Source organism: Podarcis melisellensis (genome assembly GCF_964234715.1).
Source record: "Podarcis melisellensis genome assembly, chromosome: 1".
NCBI classification, from domain to species: domain Eukaryota; kingdom Metazoa; phylum Chordata; class Lepidosauria; order Squamata; family Lacertidae; genus Podarcis; species Podarcis melisellensis.
In genome coordinates, this window is record NC_138528.1 from 40,683,258 (window position 1) to 40,705,841 (window position 22,584).

The 22,584-nt window shown below is 44.1% G+C and overlaps 1 protein-coding gene across 1 annotated transcript; it reads right to left on the reverse strand.

Annotated features, from left to right (window-relative positions):
• Positions 1–1,551: 1,551 nt before the first annotated feature.
• On the reverse strand, positions 1,552–13,899 carry LOC309356189 (fibrinogen-like protein 1). Its single transcript, XM_081887374.1, has 3 exons — positions 13,712–13,899; positions 11,705–11,892; positions 1,552–2,847 (listed from the first exon to the last, which is right to left on the reverse strand). The coding sequence occupies exons 2-3, from the start codon at positions 11,850–11,852 to the stop codon at positions 2,150–2,152; spliced, it is 846 nt and encodes a 281-aa protein (XP_081743500.1). The 5' UTR covers positions 11,853–11,892; positions 13,712–13,899; the 3' UTR covers positions 1,552–2,149.
• Between the last annotated feature and the right edge of the window lie 8,685 nt (positions 13,900–22,584).

The following is a 22,584-nucleotide window of genomic DNA, read 5'->3' on the forward strand; positions in this document are numbered from 1 at the left end:
TGTGTTGTAGGCAAAGAGATGGAGAGGAAAAGGGAACTTGGCTAAAATATTGGTCAACCATGAGCACCTTTGTATCCAAATCAGTGAATAATTTTGACTAGATTATGTTTGATGTGTGTAAACAGTGCATATCCATGTGTACTTGTCCACACAATAGGCCCAATTCTTAATTCACCTGTTCAAAGTAAATCACGTGTGAGTCCATTTATACTGGGGTTTTTAAATTATCTTCATCCCCTCTTTGTTTCCCTATTAAAGAAGAATTATTGGACATACAGACTCCCCCCCTCTACATTTTGTGATTGTTAATCTAAAATCTTTGTAGATGTTGCTGTAGTTTACACACACACACACACACACACACACACACACACACACACACTTAACAATCCATTTTAAAATGAATTGATTCACAATAGCTGGACATCTTTCAAAGAAGAGGCAAAACACTATGAAAGGCTTTCCATTAATTAATTGCCTAGAGATTAATCACAGAGTTCACACCTCCAACTATCTCATCTGCTCATGAAAGGAACTTGTACTTATGGGCTCAGTTGAGAACTAGGCTGCAGTTACTCACATTAATTTTATATATAAAATGTTGTATTTTGCAGTAGTAAGAATACAGACTACTTTTATTAAATGTTCCCGGTGTTGAGTACAGCAAACTATATATACCATTGTTGTTTATAGAGAAAGTATAACTACCAGAGAGGTCTGTAATAGTAATAATCTGGGGCCTGTAATCAGAAATGAGAGAATGGTAGAATGTTGCCATTAAATAAGAACAACAACAAAAATCTTGTTTTTGCTATTTTACAAATATAGGCTAGCAAGTAAGTGACAATAGAGATACATTTAGACTCATCTGAAAGAATCTAAAACAAGGAATGAAAATGCCAGCGAAGATATAGGTAATGATGAGAGCTCTGAAAATACATGCTAATTACACTTTTTAAAAGATATTAGCTGAAAATAGATGACAAGGGAAAGACAGTAAAAGATTGTTTTGTACCTTTACAATGAAACTACAGCACATGCATTCACAAACAGGTGTTGTGAAATTATGATTCATTTGCAACTGTCCCTGCACAAAAGATGAATCTTTAACTGTGTTGCAGTACAATATTCTTGATAATACTCATATACATCACTGCCCTCTGTTGGATGGAATATCTCAGATACACACATTAGCGCATCCAATCTCCTTCAACATTCATGAAGTGGAACTGTCTTGAAAATAATGCCTATTATCAGCTACCATTTCTTCTGCCTTTATGAAGTATTTGGTGATTAATTACAGGAGGATTTAGTGCTGCAATCTTCCTGACAACAAGCAACCCTGTTTTTGCTCACAATAGCAGCCAAACTGCCATATGGACAAAAAAAGATATATTGTTGTGGCCTCTCAACTCTTTTGCTGTGCTGTGAACTTTTATCATTAAGAGCCTAATTTATCACTTCATGAACCTGAGGAACCTCATACAGCAAACTGTTTCGATGGGATCATGCAGCTTTGTGACTTTAAAGTAATTGCTTTTGTTTTTCCTCCCTTCCTCCCTTCCTTTGAAGACAGCAACAGCTCAAACAACACTATTTGAATGAACTGTTGAAGATGAAAGGCAAGAGAAAATATGTATTTTCATGGGCAACAGTGGGGAAAAGCAGAGGAAATAATTGCAAGTCTCGTGATTTTTCAAGGTCCCTAATGTATACCCTTTCCCTTTAAGCATATGTAATATCCATATATTACTAAATATATCTTACGGATTTATATGTTTAATTGTCTCTCCATATTTTCAATTTATCACTTATCCTTTGTTACTTATGCTCGCAACCGCTTGGTAATCTTATCAGCACACTATAATTTGTGAATTTAACTCACATCTCACCAGAATGTTAATAATGTCTAGACCTCTCTCACACTATTGGGCCATCACTCAAGATTAACTACTAGAATGGGAGGAACAGGGGAATTAAATTCTGGGGTCCTCCATTTTTCACATCTTGTCATGTGGTCTTTATTTTTGTTCTGGGTCTAATTTCATTTATGTATTCAAACACAATCCCAGCAAAGGAAAAAGGGGGCTTCTACATACAAGCTGAAGAAACAGCAGCTTTCCACCTGGATTTAATTTCTTACTGTTGCTTACAATTCTTCCTTCTCAGCAGGGCAAGCCTTGAGCCACTCCTGGCTGTGGTCCACTGGCTTGACCATCATCCAGGCATACTTGCACAGGTGCTCTTTGTTGCAGTCCTGCTGCCAGTAGATGACATTCCTGCGATTTAGATTCGCTCCAGCACAAGCATCATACCACCAGCCTCCCCCAGCAATCCCATTGTACTCAAGTTTGGCACAGTTCTGAAAATAGTTGTCATTATCTCTATCTTTTGTTGTGAACATCTGGTTATCGTGGAGATATGCTTCTGTGTCACGACACAGAGCGTCAACGGCATTACCTTTATACAGACCAAGCCTGATTCGGTATTGAGAAGCTTCATCTTCAATGCGGAAGGGCTCATATTCTCCCCACTTGATATTGGCATTTAGGTCTACAAGTTTAATCCTAAGCGCATATGGCCTTGGAGAACTGGTTAGCTGATGCATGTATTCATTGCCTAACCAGTAGTTGTCGTTAATTGTGCCAAATCCATGTTTGTAGTCCTGCCATGTCCTATCGAAGTCCACCGTACTGTTGGCAGTAATGTGCTGAATTACTGTCCAGCCACCATCTTGCATGTTGCAGTACACGCCAATAGGCTCCTTTGCTGGCTGAATGACATATAGACCATCTCTGGAGTTTTCTTCAGACTGCTTAAAGATCTCACTGCAGTCTCGTGGATATTCTGCATGGAAATAAATGAATGCTTAACATTATAATCCCGTAAGCTTAGCTTAAAAGCTTCCACAAGAATGGACTTTTGCCCTCAAATGTAAGGAATTGATAATTAGTCAGGATCTGAGGCACATATATTGTGCAGTTCTACATAGTTTCTTTTTGTGATGTGACTACAATTTTAAAAATATTATTAAGCACCGTCGTAAACAAAAGGTAATAACAATGATGGATAAGAATAGAAATATTTGCTCACACAATATCATACAGGTTGACAAGTAGAAATCCATATGAAAAGACTGATGTAAGCATCAAAGAGTAAATACAATTCATCATAAATAATCTATTAATTATTAAAATTAATTATTAAAAGGAAATGGAGAAAATCCAGAACAAAACACAAACTGTTAATTTCAAAACACTGGAAAAAAGCATTGTGTACATTACTTAAAGGTAAAGGGACCCCTGACCATTAGGTCCAGTCATGGCCGACTTTGGGGTTGCGGCACTCATCTCACTTTATTGGCCGAGGGAGCCGGCGTACAGCTTCTGGGTCATGTGGTCAGCATGACTAAGCAACTTCTGGCAAACCAGAGCAGCACACGGAAATGCAGTTTACCTTCCTGCTGGAGTGGTATCTATTTATCTACTTGCACTTTGACGTGCTTTTGAACTGCTAGGTTGGCAGGAGCAGGGTCCGAGCAACAGGAGCTCACCCCATCCCAGGGATTTGAACCGCCAGCCTTCTGATCAGCAAGTCCTAGGCTCTGTAGTTTAACCCACAGCGCCATCCGCATCCCGTACATTACTTAAAGGTAAAGGTACCCCTGCCAGTACGGGCCAGTCTTGACAGACTCTGGGGTTGTGCGCCCATCTCACTCAAGAGGCCAGGGGCCAGCGCTGTCCGAAGACACTTCCGGGTCATGTGGCCAGCGTGACATCGCTGCTCTGGCGAGCCAGAGCTGCACACAGAAACGCCGTTTACCTTCCCGCTGGTAAGCGGTCCCTATTTATCTACTTGCACCCGGAGGTGCTTTCGAACTGCTAGGTTGGCAGGCGCTGGGACCGAGCAGCGGGAGCGCACCCCGCCGCAGGGATTCGAACCGCCGACCTTTTGATCGGCAAGTCCTAGGCGCTGAGGCTTTAACCCACAGCGCCACCTGCGTCCCTGAAGTACATTACTTAGGAAGGGCTTAAAATGACATTGAAGGGACAAAAGCTTTGTTTAAAGTTCTGCAGATTGAAAAGAAAATTTATATAGTCACATACATATATTGACAAGTCAGAAAATTGTTCAAAGCAAGATCAGTTGTGAAGTGTGAAGTTTTACACACACAAAGTTCACTGTGGTCAAGTCTAGGTTTAACATTAGAGAAAGAGAAACAGATCCACAATGTACATTTAAAGCACATCCAATACACATTTAAAATGTATTTCCCCAGAGAATCCTGGGAACTGTAGTTCCTCCCCTCATAGAGCTACAATTCCCATCACCCCAACACACTACAGTTCCCAGGAGTCTTTGGAGGAAGTCATATGCTTAAAATGTGTGTTGGATAGCTTTAAATGCATGGTGTGTAGGTGGGGGAAGAAACTGCTCTATTCTCGAAACTGGGCATGTGCCTTTTGTTTAGCTACAGAGATGTGCAAATAGGAAACAGTACACCATGTGTCCCCTGTTTGCTGGTTGTCGCAACTTTGAGAGCTGGAAGAGTTACGGTTGATTAGAGCTAATTTTTCAATCTCTGTAAGTGGAGGAGGAGGAGATGACTCAGCCTATCGTTAGAGATTCTGAGGATGTGTTACAAAGCTCCCCTTCATCCGTGTCTCTTAACAAAGAAATAATAGTTCTTGCAGAAATCTCCTCTCTGACAACTATTATTTGTCTCCCAGTACAGAACCCCCAACTCCTAAGAACTCCGATACACACTTAAGGAATGGAACAGTTCGTAATTGCTTGGCACTGCATCTACCCATCAGTGAAAAGTACCCTGAACTGGCTGTGCGGTATGGGTGCCTCTTTCCTCTCAGAAGGAAAAACAGCTATTTCCATATTAGACATGGCCAACATATGGAGCTGTATCACAGTGGAGAATCAGTGGAGGCTGGTGCTCCCTGAGACACAGAAGGCAGGAAGGACAACAGTAGGTAGAGATGGCGTCAATAATAGCCAAGGCCGGCTAATTCTGGTTTTGTCCCCATCCTCTTCCTGCTGAGTTCTACAAGGGCAACACTGAAACTAAGGCGGAGGAGGAAGCTGGAAGTCAATGCCACCCACTAGACTGGATGTAGGGAAGGATACCGGGCTGAGTTTGTTGAGTGTCTCAATGGACCAACCTCCACTGTATTTGTCTTAGCCCTAGGTTCCAGATAATTGAACACCAAGGAATGTGGCTGTGAGAAGAAAAGGGAACTATAAGCTACCCATAGAAAAGGAACAGAGATCCTTATAATAAATTGAAAATGAAAACCATCACATTTGTTATGAAATAAAACCAGTTTTATGCTTAGATTACAAAATGCTGTTCAGGAAGCCCCCTGCTTCTATGGTGATGAGCACAAGAAAAAATATAAATTGAGGTTAGTGGCTCCTGGAAATAGGGCATGATCTCCACTGTGCTGAAAGAGGCGGTGGTGAAGTCACGCTTGACAAAGCAGCTTTGGACTGAACCCTCTGTGACAAACTTTGCCCATCTTTATCCTATCATTTTTGGACAAGGTGATATAAAGCATGGTGGCCTCACAACTCAAGGCCATGTTGAAAGAAACTGGTTATTTTTTTCCATTCCAACCGGGCTTTCAGACTAGTTTTGAGACAGAAACAGTCTTGGTCACCCTTGTGGAGGATCAGGGGAACTGGACAAGGGGACTTCAACCTTATTGATTCTCTTTGACCTTTCAATGACATTCATTACTATTGGCCAGGCTATCTTTCTGGACCATCCTGCTAGGTTGGGTATGGAAGGCACTGTATTACTTTGGCTCTATTCCTTCCTGGAGGATCAGTACCAGAAGGTGGTGCTGGAGGACTTTGATTCTACCCCAAGCCCTCTGGCCTTTGGGGTGCCTCGGGTTTATGGCCTCCATGTTGTATAATACCTACTGTACCATGTGTGTGCTGGGTGGGGGAAATAATCTGGAGGTTTGTTCTTCAAAATCACCAGTATGTGATTGACAACCAGCTCTAACTCTAATTTCTGCCTGCAAATCCTAGGGAGTCTTGGAAAAAGATGTCTCAAGGTATTTTTGGAGTGGATGAGGGTAAACAAACTGAGGTGTGAATTCAGATGAGACAGAGGTGCTGCAGGTTATAAAGCTGGGAGATCTGGGTGGAGTGATAAAATTTATTCTGAATGGGGTTGCACTTTCCCCTGTATTTATTGTTAGAATTTATTAAATTTAAACCTTGCCCTTCTTCCCAAATGAGCCCATGATGGCAAACAGCAAGTGATAAAATAATAAAAACTTCTTAAAAACAATTCTAGTACATATGCTGACTGGGGAAAATATCAGTTTAAAAGGCTTATTGTAGATGAAGGTCTTCAGCAGACAACAGAGGTGGTGCCTGTCTAATATTCCAGGAGGACAGCCCAGGAGGACTCCCCTGAGTGCCGAGGGCCCTGCTCTTGCCACTTACCATCTGGCCTGGGACGGGGCCTGAAGCCTCACAAGGACTGCTTGCTGCCTGCTGCCTAGGAGGACTCCCCTGAGTGAGTGCTTGAGGGCCCTGCTCTTGCCACTTACCACCTGGCCCAGGGCGGGGCCTGAAGCCTCATAAGGACTGCTTGGTGCTTGCTGCCTGCTGCCCAGGGGAACTACCCTGAGTGAGTGCCGAGGGCCCTGCTCCTTTCTGCCACTTACCATCTGGCCTGGGGTGGGGCCTGAAGCCTCATAAGGACTGCTTGGTGCTTGCTGCCTGCTGCCCAGGAGGACTCCCCTGAGTGAGTGCTTGAGGGCCCTGCTCTTGCCACTTACCATCTGGCCTGGGCCGGGGCCTGAAGCCTCACAAGGACTGCTTGGTGCTTGCTGCCTGCTGCCCAGGAGGACTCCCCTGAGTGAGTGCCGAGGGCCCTGCTCCTTTCTGCCACTTACCATCTGGCCTAGGGTGGGGCCTAAAGCCTCATAAGGACTGCGTGCTGCTTGCTGCCTGCTGCCCAGGAGGACTCCCCTGAGTGAGTGCCTGAGGGCCCTGCTCTTGCCACTTACCACCTGGCCCAGGGCGGGGCCTGACAGCCCTCACTAGGACAGTGTTACTGCAGGAGGGGCACAGAGTGTTTTTAAAATGTTTTTTAAAAAATTCTTTTGGATTTTTTGTATGTGGGGGGTGGGGTGGGATGGATGTTTGGCTGGGTTTGGGAAATTATTTTTTTTATTTTGATGTTTTTGTAATTTTTACATTTTTTTGTTTGTATTGTTTTATTGGTTTTGTTTGTTTGTATAAGTTGTTATTTTGTTCTTAGGGGGAGGGGTCAGGGCTGCCGGGGAGTGGGCCCCAGCCCACAAAATGGCTGGGGCATGTTCCACAGGGGGGAATGCACTGGGAAGTTGGGCAATAGGGGCAGTACAGGATTCCTTTTGGTGTACCGACCTCCCCGCTGCACCAAGGATTCCCTGCCCGAGCTGCTTCAGGTCGTGGCGGATGTTCTCCTGGAGACACCTAGCTTGGTCGTCCTAGGGGATTTTAACATCCATGCCGACACAACCTTACAAGGGGCAGCTCGGGACTTCGTGGAAAGCATGGCCTCCATGGGGCTGTCCCTGAATAAGTCTGGCCCAACCCATAGCCGCGGACATGCCTTGGACCTGGTGTTTACCTCTATGGATGTTGGTGATCTGACACTAAGTAAAAGTGAAACAAAAGAAGTGCCATGGTCAGATCACTTCCTGGTGCAACTGGACTTCTCTGCGACCCATCCCCTCTGCAGGGAGGTGGGACCAATTCGGATGGTCCGCCCCCGCCACTTAATGGATCCAAATGGTTTCCAGAGAGTGGTAGGGGATGCTTTATCCCATGTTGATGGCCTTTCAGCCGACTCCCTGGTGGCCCGCTGGAATGTGGAGCTAACCAGGGCTATTGACTGTTTGGCTCCGAAGCGCCCTCTCCGATTGCATGGAGCCCGGAGAGCCCCGTGGTTTTCCACGGATCTGAGGGCAATGAAACAATCGTTGAGACGGCTAGAGCGCCGGTGGCGGATAACTCATTCCGAATCTGACCGGACACAGGTTAGAGCTCAATGTCGAGCCTACCAAGTGGCGATAGCGACGGCGAAGAAGAATTTCTTCACCGCCTCTATTGCATCTGCAGAAAACAGCAGCAGGAGACTTTTTCAGGTGGTTCACAATTTAGCGGAACCACCTGTAACATCGGGGCCCAGTACGGGCCACATATTCTCCTGCAATGATTTTGCAAAGTTTTTTGCAGATAAAATCGCTCAGATTCGGGAAGAAGTAGACTCCACCGTGGGAGCAGGGCCGGGGCGGGAGAGTGCTAGAGCTCTGTCTAGTCAAGTTGAGTGGGATCAATTCCAATCTGTTACCTCCGAGGATGTGGACAGGCTGCTTGGACAAGTGAAACCAACCACCTGTCTCCTGGATCCTTGCCCATCCTGGCTTATAAAAGCTAGCCGGGAAGGACTGGGCGATGGGCTTCGTGGGGTGGTGAATGCTTCCCTCCGTGAGGGAGCCTTCCCAGACCCACTGAAAGAGGCGGTTATTAAACCGCTTCTTAAAAAACCATCTTTAGATGCGGCCACAATGGCCAACTATCGCCCAGTCTCAAATCTTCCATTCTTGGGCAAGGTGATAGAGCGAGCGGTTGCTGAACAACTCCAGGCACGCCTGGAAGAAGCGGACCATTTGGATCCCTTCCAGTCGGGATTCAGGCCTCATCATGGGACTGAAACTGCCTTGGTCGCACTGGTTGATGATCTCCGGCGGGCTAGGGACAAAGGTGAGAGCTGTTTCCTAGTTCTGCTGGATCTCTCAGCGGCGTTTGATACTATCGACCATAACATCCTTCTGAACCGTCTTGAGGGGCTGGGAGCTGGGGGCACTGTCCTACAGTGGTTCCGCTCCTTCCTCCTGGGCCGTATTCAGAAAGTGGTGGTGGGGGATGAGTGTTCAGACCCCTGGGCTCTCACTTGTGGGGTGCCTCAGGGTTCTGTCCTCTCCCCCATGCTTTTCAACATCTACATGCAGCCACTGGGAGAGATCATCAGGAGGTTTGGGCTGGGTGTTCATCAGTATGCAGATGATACCCAGCTCTACCTCTCTTTTAAATCAGAACCAGTGAGGGCAGTGAAGGTCCTGTGTGAGTGTCTGGAGGCGGTTGGAGGATGGATGGCGGCTAACAGATTGAGGTTGAATCCTGACAAGACAGAAGTACTGTTTCTGGGGGACAGGAGGCGGGCAGGTGTGGAGGATTCCCTGGTCCTGAATGGGGTAACTGTGCCCCTGAAGGACCAGGTGCGCAGCCTGGGAGTCATTTTGGACTCACAGCTGTCCATGGAGGCACAGGTTAAATCTGTGTCCAGGGCAGCTGTTTACCAGCTCCATCTGGTACGTAGGCTGAGACCCTATCTGCCTGCGGACTGTCTCGCCAGAGTGGTGCATGCTCTGGTTATCTCCCGCTTGGACTACTGCAATGCACTCTACGTGGGGCTACCTTTGAAGGTGACTCGGAAACTACAACTAATCCAGAATGCGGCAGCTAGACTGGTGACTGGGAGCGGCCGCCGAGACCATATAACACCGGTCTTGAAAGACCTACATTGGCTCCCAGTATGTTTCCGAGCACAATTCAAAGTGTTGGTGCTGACCTTTAAAGCCCTAAACGGCCTCGGTCCAGTATACCTGAAGGAGTGTCTCCACCCCCATCATTCTGCCCGGACGCTGAGGTCCAGCGCCGAGGGCCTTCTGGCGGTTCCCTCATTGCGAGAAGCAAAGCTACAGGGAACCAGGCAGAGGGCCTTCTCGGTAGTGGCGCCCACCCTGTGGAACGCCCTTCCAGCAGATGTCAAAGCGATAAACAACTACCTGACATTCAGAAGACATCTTAAGGCAGCCCTGTTCAGGGAAGTTTTTAACGTGTGATTTTACTGTATTTTTGGTTTTTATGGAAGCCGCCCAGAGTGGCTGGGGAGGCCCAGCCAGATGGGCGGGGTATAAATAATAAATTATTATTATTATTATTATTATTATTATTATTATTATTCAAGAGCAGGGGATTCCAAAGGGTAGGTACCACAACACGAAATGCCTGATTCCTCCATTGTATGGAATAGGTAAAGGTAAAGGGACCCTGACCATTAGGTCCAGTCGTGGCCAGCTCTGGGGTTGCAGCGCTCATCTTGCTTTATTGGCCGAGGGAGCCGGCGTACAGCTTCCGGGTCATGTGGCCAGCATGACTAAGCCGCGCAGTGCACAGAAACACTGTTTACCTTCCCGCTGGAGTGGTACCTATTTATCTACTTGCACTTTGACGTGCTTTCGAACTACTAGGTTGGCAGGAGCAGGGACCGAGTAATGGAAGCTCACCCCGTCGTGGGGATTCAAACCGCCGACCTTCTGATCGGCAAGTCCTGGGCTCTGTAGTTTAACCCACAGCACCACCTGCGTCCCTATTGTATGGAATAGACCTCCTGATAAGACGGTATCTGTAGGAGGCCCTCACCTGCAGAGCCCAGTGATTGGCAGGGTGTATAAGAGGTGAGATGACCAAGTTTGTAGCTTGGAGGCCCTCCTGCACTCATCACTGTAGGTAGAAGCTCAGGTGGTATCTGTGGCAAGGAGCTTCCTGCCTTTGTATATATGAAGGTTCTATTTAGCTAAATAATAGCCCCTGTCCTCCATGGGTTTGCCCAATCCTCCTTTTAAAGCCATCTAAGCCAGAGGTCACCATCACCACATCTTCTGGAAGTGCTTTCTTTAAGTTAGTGTAAGTGAAAAAGGACTTCCTGAATTTACTGTCAATCTATTTCATCTTGAGATCCTGAGTTCTAGTATTATGGGGGAGGGATCAAACACATTTTTGTCAAAAGTATTGGAAGACACAAGATTTGCCCACCCTGGAAGAATGGCAGATGCAAGTGATAGACTATATGGAATTGGCAGAAATGACTGGCAGAATCCGAGACCTGGGAGAAGAGTCGGTGGAAGAGGACTGGAAGAAGTTCAAAGAATATCTCCAAAAACATTGTAAAATGTATGAATGTTAAAATGATGTTGGATATAAAGATAATATGGCATTAGTGACATAGTAAAAAGAAATATATAAAAATGTTTTAAGAAAAAAGGGTAAGACCAGAGTAAAATTATGTCGAAATCAAACAAAGGATATAAGTGATTAAGTTATAAAGAATATTTAAGAAGGTATTTAAAATAGAAAGGGAAGATAGAAGACATAATAGGCTGGAATGTATAATATTGATTAAGATTTGAAAGAGGTTAAGGAGCTGCTAAATTTGATTGAACAAAAGGGAACGCAGAAAAGGGAGATGTGAGGAAGTCAGGAAAGAGGGTTATAAAGTTAAGAATTAAAAAACTAATTTTTCTTTAACTTTTGTTCTTTTTTACTCTTTTTGTTATATGTTTTATACTGTGTTTTTTATGTTGTTTTCTATTGTATTTTTCTGTTGTTCTGATTGATTGTAATACATAAAACCAAAATAAATATTTTAAAAAAAACAACAAACACATTTTTGTCAATGTTCTCTGTACCAATTTTCTGCACACATCCTGAAAGTACTTTTTTTTCTAAGCTAAAAATCTCCACTTTTGCATTTCTTCATAGGGAACATTCATCAATCCCTCCGTGATTTTGATTGCCCTTTCCTAAATCACACACATACCCGGCATACCACAATTACCTTCTGCGTTAATGTTGATCAGTCTCTTATAGCCTCCTGGCGGAATCAGATGAGAATTAGCAAGTTCAAAGGCCTTTTCTGCAGTTGTCCATAGTCCACATTGAAAGAGTAGCAGCAGAAAACATCCCGCTGACTTTTCCAGATTCATTCTCTCCCTTGAAGATGCCTTTTACTCAGGTCTATGGATGCTGCAAACATAATAGAGGCTGGCATTTAGCATTAAAAGATTGATTGCATCCAGAGAGAAATTCTTGAAGAGAAATTGAAACACCTGGTTTCAGCATTCAAGATCTGCCAAAAAGGGGGGCTTTCCCCCCTCTCTTTGGCAACACAGGGCTTTTTTTAAACATGTCGAAGTGCATTTGTGACAGACTACTTCTTTGACATGTAGAACTTTCCTGTCACACAGAAGTTGTTTCATCTTGTTTTGCTATCAATCAGTGTGATATAGCACAATTGAGTGCACGGTAAGAGCTGATAGAAAATAATGTCATGTCAAGGTTTCCATTTTAAAAAGCCCACCTCTCCTTTATCAGAACTGATGTGCTGTATTCCCTGGACCACATCTGAAAGGAAGCCTTTGCACAGAAATAAAGAACTTAAGCATCCAGAAACATCAGCTCTGGACAAGCTGTCTGTGGAGATGATTGTTACTCCACAGCATAATGTCCAGGTGACAGTGTTTTCAAGCCTCAACACTTCAGTCTTTTATGTATGGACAAGTGCCCATCAGGGTTCATGTTTTGTTGCTCATTAAGAGACATCACCTTGCCAACAAAGGTCCGTATAGTTAAAGCTATGGTTTTCCCAGTAGTGATGTATGGAAGTGAGAGCTGGACCATAAAGAAGGCTGATTGCCGAAGAATGGATGCTTTTGAATTATGGTGCTGGAGGAGACTCTTGAGAGTCCCATGAACTGCAAGAAGATCAAACCTATCCATTCTTAAGGAAATCAGCCTTGAGTGCTCACTGGAAGGACAGGTCGTGAAGCTGAGAGAGAGAAGACTCCCTGGAAAAGACCCTGATGTTGGGAAGGATTGAGGGCACAAGGAGAAGGGGACGACAGAGGACGAGATGGTTGGATGGTTTTTGCGAAGCTACCAGCATGAGTTTGACCAAACTGTGGGAGGCAGTGGAAGACAGGAGTGCCTGGCGTGCTCTGGTCCATGGGGTCACAAAGAGTCGGACATGACTAAACGACTAAACAACAACAAGAAGTACAAACCACTACTTGCACTTTAAAAAACCCTTTGGATTCCATGAAGCTTTAAAATGTACTTTGACCCAACTTGTTCTTAATTTCAACACCTTTCAAACTGTTAACTTAATCCCAAGCAGTAATATACAATTTCCTATCATATTTGGGAGGGAGCTGTCTCTTCCCTATGCAGAAATTACTCTTTTGGCATATTTCCAAAAGCAATGTGTGCCCCCTCTCCCCAAATATTGAATATATTTTCACATAAAGCACCAGCAGTGATCTCAAAATGAGCTCATGATTTTCTATGACTAAGGCTGCAATCCTGTACAAAATTATAGTTCCACTGTATGAATTTGACCCAAGATTCAAATTCTCATTAATTTTGAGAAATTTAATCCTATATACTGTATGTCCACTCAGAAGTAAGTTCCAAAGAGTTCAGCGAGACTTTTTTCCAGTTAAGTGTGTATAAGACTGCAACCCTAGAAGAGAGTTCTTACATTGATTGATTGATTGATTGATTGATTGACTGAATTACTTGTAAAATTTCTTACCTAACCTTCACCCTTGGTTCCCATGGCAGTTTACAAAAAGATAATAAGCATTATGAAAACCAGTAAAACACATAAATTCATTACAACCAAAACAAGATTGCATAAAGGGTGGAAAGACAGGGTCAAATGCTTTTCCTCCCCAGAATAAAGAATACCTCTTTACTGTTTCTGACATTAAAGTTCTTCAGTAAATATAGAAGGAAGCATTAGATTAGGGAACTGAACAAAATAAAGAGAATAGAATAATCTTACCTTTCTTGTTTAAACTGACAACTGGCCAGGTGAGAGCTGCACATTAATCTATAGGATAGTTATTTGAATATGCACTTTGCCTACTGCTGCAGTCTAGGTAAACAGCTCAGCCCACGATCTCTATCTTAACTGTGGAAAAGGCAGCAGTCTTCACAAAGCTTTACATTTCCAGTGTATCAGTCTTCTGGTCGGTGGACTTTACTCTGACACGTATCCACAAATAGGCATCTTTAAAGGCCAAAGTTCCCTTCATTGTAAGAAAGTTATCACTAATGAAATTATTCTGAATAGTGAATCTCAGCAGGGGGTGGGGGTGGTGGGTGGCGGCGCACTGGTGTGGAATCACCTGGTTTGGGGAGGGAGGGACAACAGAATAATCCCTGTTCCAATTCCTGTCCAAAAATAGCTAGGAGGATCAATACGGAAGGAAGAGATGCAAGGGCTAGTGTCAAGGCTTGGCATCTTTGTCAAGGACCACACCCCAGCACCGGTGAGAAACAGTACATTAATTTAGGACAAGTATTAAAGATGCATAAATAACACACAACACATATACTGTAAAAAGAAAATGCATGAGTTTAATATTACTGTATATTGTGCCTGAACTATTTATCGATTAGAGGGAAATGGGGCATGCTAGAGAGCACTACTAGTTTCCTTCATGTGCACTGATGGCTGACTATTGTGGAAAAGCTACAATATTACCCACCCTGTCACCTTTGCTTCTTCCTCCTGCATCCAGAGCTATTGTCACCTCATGATCTGTCAAGTGCTTAAGTTTGTTTGCAGACAAATGTGTTTGTGAGTGATCCATACTTTGGTTCACTGGGGAGAAACAGCAGAGGGGAGCTATGGCCTCCCCTTTCAATATGTATTTTATGTGAAGATTTGTATGTGAAGGTTGTATCAGCACCTCCGAAGCCAGGAGAGACCATGGACCAGAAACTCAAAAAGTTTACTTTTCATCGTCTTTGCAGCTCTGTCTGTGACTTCCTCCATGGCCACGGGATTGGGTCTCCTCTGCTCAACCTCCCTCCCTTCTTCCATGGGTCTGCCTGCCTGCCTTCCTCTGCTTGCTGCTTTCACTTCTGCCTCCTTCCTCCCTTCCTTCATTTCCCCCCTCCTGCAACTCTCACTTGCTCTCTCCATATTTCTTCCCTCTGAGCCAGCTAGGGTGGGGCCCCCACAGGTCTGCTGTGACAGCCCATGCCAGCAACTAGATTACTCTGCTGAGGTAGCTTGCCCAGCCGCCCAGAGCAGTGGCCCAGGAAACATGTGGACAGGCAGTCAGATTCCTATCCACTGTGGAGAGGCATGATATTTGTCATCCTCCTATATAGGAACCTGATGACCCTCAGACTGAAATATGAAGTGGTACTGCCCACTGTATCACCTCTTTCCCACCTCATTCTGCTACATGTGTAGACCAGAACTGAAACACAGCAAAATAAAATAAAATGGTGGCACTGGTGTGGTCCATCTTAAGTCATGAACCACTTGTGAGTCAGTCATGGCACAACTTTTGAAGACTCTAGGAAGGTCTCAGTATAGGGTGGGCCTAGGTACATCATCACCACAGCTTTCTTGAGCAGTCTGGGGACTGCCGGACTTTGTAATAATTATTTCAGTTACAGGGTCCACATTTTCCTGGTGCTGAACAACTCATTAACACACAAGAAAATATTTTTATGCTTCTGCCTCTGGTCTCATAGGAATAAAAGGAGCAAATGGGCTGTGATTTCTAAAGTACTAAGGCTGTAGCAAAAAGCAAGAGGAATAATTTCCTATTAATGTCCTACTTCAGCACTGAATATACTACTTTAATATCCCACACGTCTGCTTCTAGATAGCTTATGTGAACTCTTGTCTTAGAAAGTGATATAAAAATTAGGCAATAAAAATATAGAGATGTTAACTTCAGGGAGAACATTAAATATACAACAGAGAATAAGCAGCATGAATCCATTTAAAAGAAAACCAATGCCGAAATCCTGCAAGCAATTGTCTTTGAAACAGTCATTTTGTCCTATCAGGGGAGCAGCAGGTACAGGACAAAGTTTAGCTGGAAAGACACTGATAGCAAATGACTGCAATCTGGCTCATTAACCATTTATTACAAAGGTATAGAAATGGGGCCACCAAATGAGTTCCAAAGTGTAGGGTTTATTTGTGGTTCATCATAGAAAATAGCTTTTATCAGAAGAGACTCAGTAGGGAAAGATGATTTGTAAATTGCCTGCGAAATTGTCCTTTTTAGCAGCGGGTTCCTAAAGGTAGACCTTTTTTATTGGCTTTCATTTTTAATGAGGGCAACAGAAGGGGAAAGTGTAACATTTACCCACAAAAGACAGACAAAGGACATTGCCTTGACTACACTGAAGCCCTTTTCCTTTCTCTGCTGTTTTTTTTGTTCTTAAACAAATTGCAAATCATTCTTCACATGTCAATATGAGGCCACCTAACGTTCTTGAATGGACTAGCAAACATACCAATGTTCTTTCCCTTGTGTACACACACACACACACACACACGCCTGCTCGCTCTGCAAACCAACCCTGACACCTTTGCAACCCCCTTTCCCCACACCTGGCCACTACCCCTTCTCAAACACAGTGACGGCCACCAACCTGGATGGCTTTAAAACAGAATTTGACAAATTCACAGATGACAAGTCTATCAAATATTATTCTTATTAATTTCTATTCTGTCCTTCATTTGCAGATTTCAGACTACTAATTATTATTATTATTATTATTATTATTATTATTATTATTATTATTATTATTTATACCCCGCCCATCTGTCTGAGTTTCCCCAGCCACTGTGGGCGGCTCCCAATTGAGTGTTAAAAACAATACAGCATTAAATATTAAAAACTTCCCTAAACAGGGCTGCCTTCAGATGTCTTTTAAAGATAAGATAGCTACTTATTTCCTTCATATCTGAAGGGAGGGTGTTCCACAGGGTGGGCACCACTACCGAGAAGGCCCTCTGTCTGGTTCCCTGTAACCTCACTTCTCGCAATGAGGGAACTGCCAGAAGGCCCTCAGCGCTGGACCTCAGTGTCTGGGCTGGATGATGGGGGTGGAGACGCTCCTTCAGGTATACTGGGACGAGGCCGTTTCGGGCTTTAAAGGTCAGCACCAACACTTTGAATTGTGCCCAGAAAGGTACTGGGAGCCAATGCAGATCTCTCAGGACCAGATGATGGAGGCTATGCTCTGTTCCCATGGATCATGGAAGCAATATGCTTCTGAATACCAGTTGCTGGAAACCATGGAAGGGGAGAGTGTTCTTGTGCTTGGATCCTGCTTGCAGGTTTTCACACAGGCGTCTCATTGGCCACTGTGAGAACAGGATGCTGCACTAGATGGGACACATGCCTGATCCTCCAGGCTCTTCCTATCTTCTTATGTCCTTGTTATGCAATATAATATGATTTAATTAAAATAATATATTCAGCTTCTTACTGAGATTTTACTGGTAATTAATGCATTTCGGTGATTAGTCTTCAGCCCATGTATAGAATCCAGGTCCCACTTGTGGGTCGTGGAGGCTCCCACTGAAAGGATGGACCTTTGGTCTGATCCAGCAACACTATTCTTATGATGTTATGGAATGGGGGACTTGTGGCCCTACAAAATTTGTTGGCCATGCTAGTTGGGGATAATGGGATCTGGGTCCCAGCAACACCTGGAATAGCACAGGTTCTCCATCCCTGCCTTATAGGGTTACCTGTGTGTCTGTCTGAACTACTAGGTCAGGCTCACATGGAGGCACCATTTGCAATCAGCTACTGCCTCATCTAAGGGATGCGGGTGGCGCTGTGGGTTAAACCACAGAGCCTAAGACTTGTCGATCAGAAGGTCGGCAGTTTGAATCCCCATGACAGGGTGAGCTCCCATTGCTCAGTCCCTGCTCCTGCCAACCTAGCAGTTCGAAAGCCCGTCAGAGTGCAAGTAGATAAATAGGTACCACTCCAGCAGGAAGGTAAATGGCGTTTCATGCGCTGCTCTGGTTCACCAGAAGCGGCTTAGTCATGCTGGCCACATGACCCGGAAGCTGTACGCCGGCTCCCTCGGCCAGTAAAGCGAGATAAGCACCGCAACCCCAGTCGGTCACAACTGGACCTAATGGTCAGGGGTCCCTTTACCTTTACTGCATCGTTATTGGAATACATGTGGTCACCCTAATTCCTGCAACAGCATGGGCTCAAAAAGCGCTGCTATTATAAGAGAAGTTAAGAGCGGCAGCTGCATATATGCCATCAAAATGTAGAATTATATAACTGTAGAGATGGAAGGTATCCCAAGGCCCATCTAGCCCAACCTCCTGCAATGCAGGAATTATAGCTAAAGAATCCCTGACAGATGACCATCCAACCCCTGTTTAAAAACCTTCAGTGAATGAGAGTCCATTGCCTATGGGCCCTGGATAACACAAATAGCTCTTTCATTCCAGCCTCGCTCAGCAATAAGCCCAGGTAGTCTCAATATGAACCGATCCACCTTTTATGTCAACTGACACAATTTCTTTAAGGCAGGCTTTTTCAATCTCGAGTTCCTAGATGTTGTTGGACTACAGCTCCCATCATCTCCTGATCCCTGATCCTACTAGCTAGGAATTATGGAAGTTGTAGTCCAACAACATCTAAGAACCGAAAGTTGAAAAAGGCTGCTTTAAGACGTTAGTAGTGAAAAGTCATGGAACCACCATAGGAGCTTCACATTTCATTAGCCAAACCCACTAGTCCATTTGCTTGCCACAAAAGCTAATTGCTAGTTCTCGCAGCTCTTGTAGGGCTATGTCTGCTTTGTGCCATACTACCCAAGTGAAGAGAAGGCTAGACATGTCACAGCTAGCTGAGTAAGTATATATTTGCCTGGAACGCCTACGCCTATGAAAGAAGCAGGCAGGACAAGATAATTGCTACAAGATAAACGCATTTCCAAGGGCAGCTGCTTTACAGATTGCATGGGAAGGTGGGGTCCTATATCCAAGCCTGCTAGAATTTTGATAAATTATTTTCTTGCTGAATGGAATGGGGAAGCAACTCCATATGTTAGGAGTACTAGCTAGGGAGGATTAAACAGGGTAAATTGTTTTAACTTTATCATCAATTATGAACAATTTTTAATCTCAACCTAGATAATTAAATTAACAATCTCTTAAAGATCTCTTTTGAGATACAATATTAAACAATCAGTAGAACAATTTCATACCTTCCAATCCAATGATTCTCAAGCTTTTAATAATTGAGGCACACTTCCTTTCTGAATTAAACCTGGAAGCAAAATTCACTGCAAGCCTAGGTAGTGTGTATGGAGGTGCTGGGCCGTCCAGGTGACACAACCCTCCTCTCAGCCTTGCTGATGTGGTCCAAAGGAAACCAGAGCAATACATTGCTGTCCTATTCTATTGGACAGTGGAACATTCCCATGCTTTCTGATGTAAATGCAGCTAAGTACATTTAGCTTAACTGACCACCTCTTTTTCTTCTTATTATTCTTCAGTTATAAACTCCAGGCAGAGACCTATTTCATTCAGCTCTGTAAAACACTGTGCATATTGATGGCACAAACAAGCAAACTGCCATACTTTGACCCACAGATTTTAATTGAACATTAAATCACATTGGCTGTGATCAAGATTGGCCCATGTATGCATGAGAAACAATTCCAGGTGTGAATGTATGTGAGGGAGGTGGTTGATACCCATGTACCTAACTGGGTTTTGCTTTAAAGGGTCTGATTTTCAGGGGACTTTTTGCAGAGGGTGAGGGAGAGTCACTGGAAGGAGAAAGCTGAAGATTCCCCGCACATACCCATAACACAATGCCTGCCACTTGTTACAATGCAGTCAGTTACATTAGAAATGATGATGCTTTTAATGTCCAGTGTCTTTACTGGCCAAGTTTGTATATACCATTAACTAAGAGTGATCCCACTCCCTGCAAAGAAAGAGACAGTTACATATAAAGAAATTATTACATGATTGTTTATGCTGAATGGGATGAATGGTATCTAGGAAACACAAACAAGGACTCCAGTAGGGTAGCTTTAGGGAGTCAGGATGGTGGAGAATACAACTCTTTGTAGATTAGAATTGCTGGAAAAATTTACTCTGCCTTGTTCAAAGATAGTGCATGTCTAAGAAGTGAACACCTTCCATATCTGGAATACAATGCCATAGTTCACATCCTTCTTTCTTGTAAACATCATCATCATCTTGCAATTGCTATGTATGCAGTAGGAGCAGTAGGAGCAATAATAAAAAATAAATACATTCATAAAGACCAATTCTGCCTCTGCAAGTGAGGTGTTCCGAATCTGCTTTGCAGTGCTTTTGGTCTCTTTTCTCCATCCACTTCATAATTATTTGTCCTATTCAGATTCCTCCAGTTTGCACACCTACCCTTGGCAAGTGCCAGGAGACACTTGCATTCTGAACAGAACCTCTGTTACCAACATCATGTGAATGAGTTTGGAATGTTGTCTCATTTCCTTGGAAGGCTCTGTTTACTGATCTGATCTGTTATCAACAAGGTGTAATTTGAAAAACATGCCCGCGCAGCAAAGAGCCACGCCAATGAATTCGGTGCTAGCCCACCGTTCCACATGTTGCTATGTGAGAGATCGCAGAGCGCATCTGTGTGCTTCTTCCATAACTGCCTCCCACTGGCTATCTTGAGCAGGTCAATGGAGTTTGTTCTCCTACCCATTTCTCCATATGACTCCTTCAACCACTCTAGAATGCAAGCGTAGGAACATTCCATCATATGGACCCACCACACCAACCAATGCAGAAGGGCTGGAAACCTGTGGCCCTCCAGCTCTTGTTGAATTAAAACTCCCATCATCCCATGCTTGCTGGGGCTGATGGGAGTTGGGAGTCAACAGCATCTGAAGGGCCACAGGTTCCACAGCACACCAGCAAACGGAAAGCTTTTGCAATTAGCCTTTCCTATGGAAGACATTGAGAGTCCTGTCCAGCCACTATTTTTTGAAATCCTGTCTAAGAATGCTCTATGCTCATTTGAGAGCAAATGAACTTCTATGAAGACATGTAGATTTATATATCTGGATTCATTTGAATTCGAGTCACAGGCAGCACTGTAATAAGCTTCAAATGCTTCAATTGCTCCCTGCCCCCACCAACTTCTTCAATGAGCAGTTGTGATAAATGGCATATTGGTTCAGTGCTGGTCTTCATGCTAAAAGGCAGTGAGCTTTGTTCTCCTTTCTGCAATAAGCGTGATTTGTATAAACCAGCACCTTTTCTATTTTGTGTCTCAGATATAAAACTTCTCCCCTGCTGCTATTAATGTTTGATTAAGTTATTTCAGCCTGTGAAAACACTCCAGATGATATAGTTGTTCAATTAATTCCACCCCTTCATGTTAAAGGCTAATGCTGATTACATGGCCCCAGCAGACCCTTTAAAAGTATCCCAAATTGAGACAATTTAGTCATGGGTAGAATTAATCTCAAAACAACTCTTAAAGTCTCATTATCAGCTTTGGACTGAGCAATTCATTCTGTAATAATAATCAGTTTAGGGTCCAATTGCTCTAGATGCAGCACAACATATAATTCTTCTAGAAAAAGACTATGGGATCAGCCTAGAATTTTGGAAGAAAAGACTTTGGGTCCCACACATTCATGTTGCTGATACCACCACTTCCCTAGGTCTCAAGCTTTGCAGTGGAAAGACATACATGCAATCCCAAGCAACCATCTATGCTGAGATATAGAAAGAGTGGGTGCAACAAATTCCCAAGACCTTCAATACCATCAAATATTGATAGCATAACTTCTGGACATACCATGTATTCAAAGGGCCTTTGAAAGTTACCTTCATGAACTTGTCCTTTAAAATGTGTGGCACTTTGCTTCAAAATGCCAAGCTGTTATACCCACTGCCTTGAAAGAGGTGGTGTAACCCCTCTTGAAGAGGTTTTAAAAAGCTTCCACCCAATCTCCAATGATCTTTTCCTGGGCAAGGCTAGCCAGCTGCAGGTACTGAGGGAGAAAGCAAATTATCCATTCTAATTTTCTTTCAGGCTTGGGTTTGGCACAGAGGCAGCCGTAGTTGTCCTAATGGATGGCCTCTGTCAAGAGAGAGTCCAGAGGGCAGGGGTGCAACTTTGTTGGTTCTCCCTGACTTCTCAGTGGCTCTAGATCATCATTGAGTTGTTCTTCATTAGCAACTCAAGGAGGTGTGAGTTGGAGGATTGCTACCAGAAAGTAACACTAGGATATTGTTGCTTGGCTCCATGGCTTTGGGGTCCAACAAATGTCAATTCTGTTTCCCACGCTGTTTAACATCTAGGCCAGTGGTGGCCAAACTTGGCCCTCCAGCTGTTTTGGAACTACAATTCTCATCATCCCTGACCACTGGTCCTGTTAGCTAGGGATGATGGGAGTTGTAGTCCCAAAACAGCTGGAGGGCCATGTTTGGCCATGCCTGATCTAGGCTGTTGGGTGTCCAAGCCTACTGGCTATGCACTGCATTTTAGAGGCTCTAGCCAAGAGTGGAATGATGCCTCTCTCACAAGGCAAAAACTAAACTTCCTGTCCTTCAGCACTTCATCTACCATTTATACTCTCTAGCCCAGGCTTCCTCAGCCTCGGCCCTCTAGATCAGTGTTTCCCAACCTTGGGCCTCCAGCTGTTTTTGAACTACAATTCCCATCATCCCTGACCACTGGTCTTGCTAGCTAGGGATGATGGGAGTTGTAGGCCAAAAACATCTGGAGGCCCAAGGTTGGGAAACACTGCTCTAGATGTTTTTGGCCTACAACTCCCATGATCCCTAGCTAGGACCAGTGGTCAGGGATGATGGGAATTGTAGTCTCAAAACATCTGGAGGGC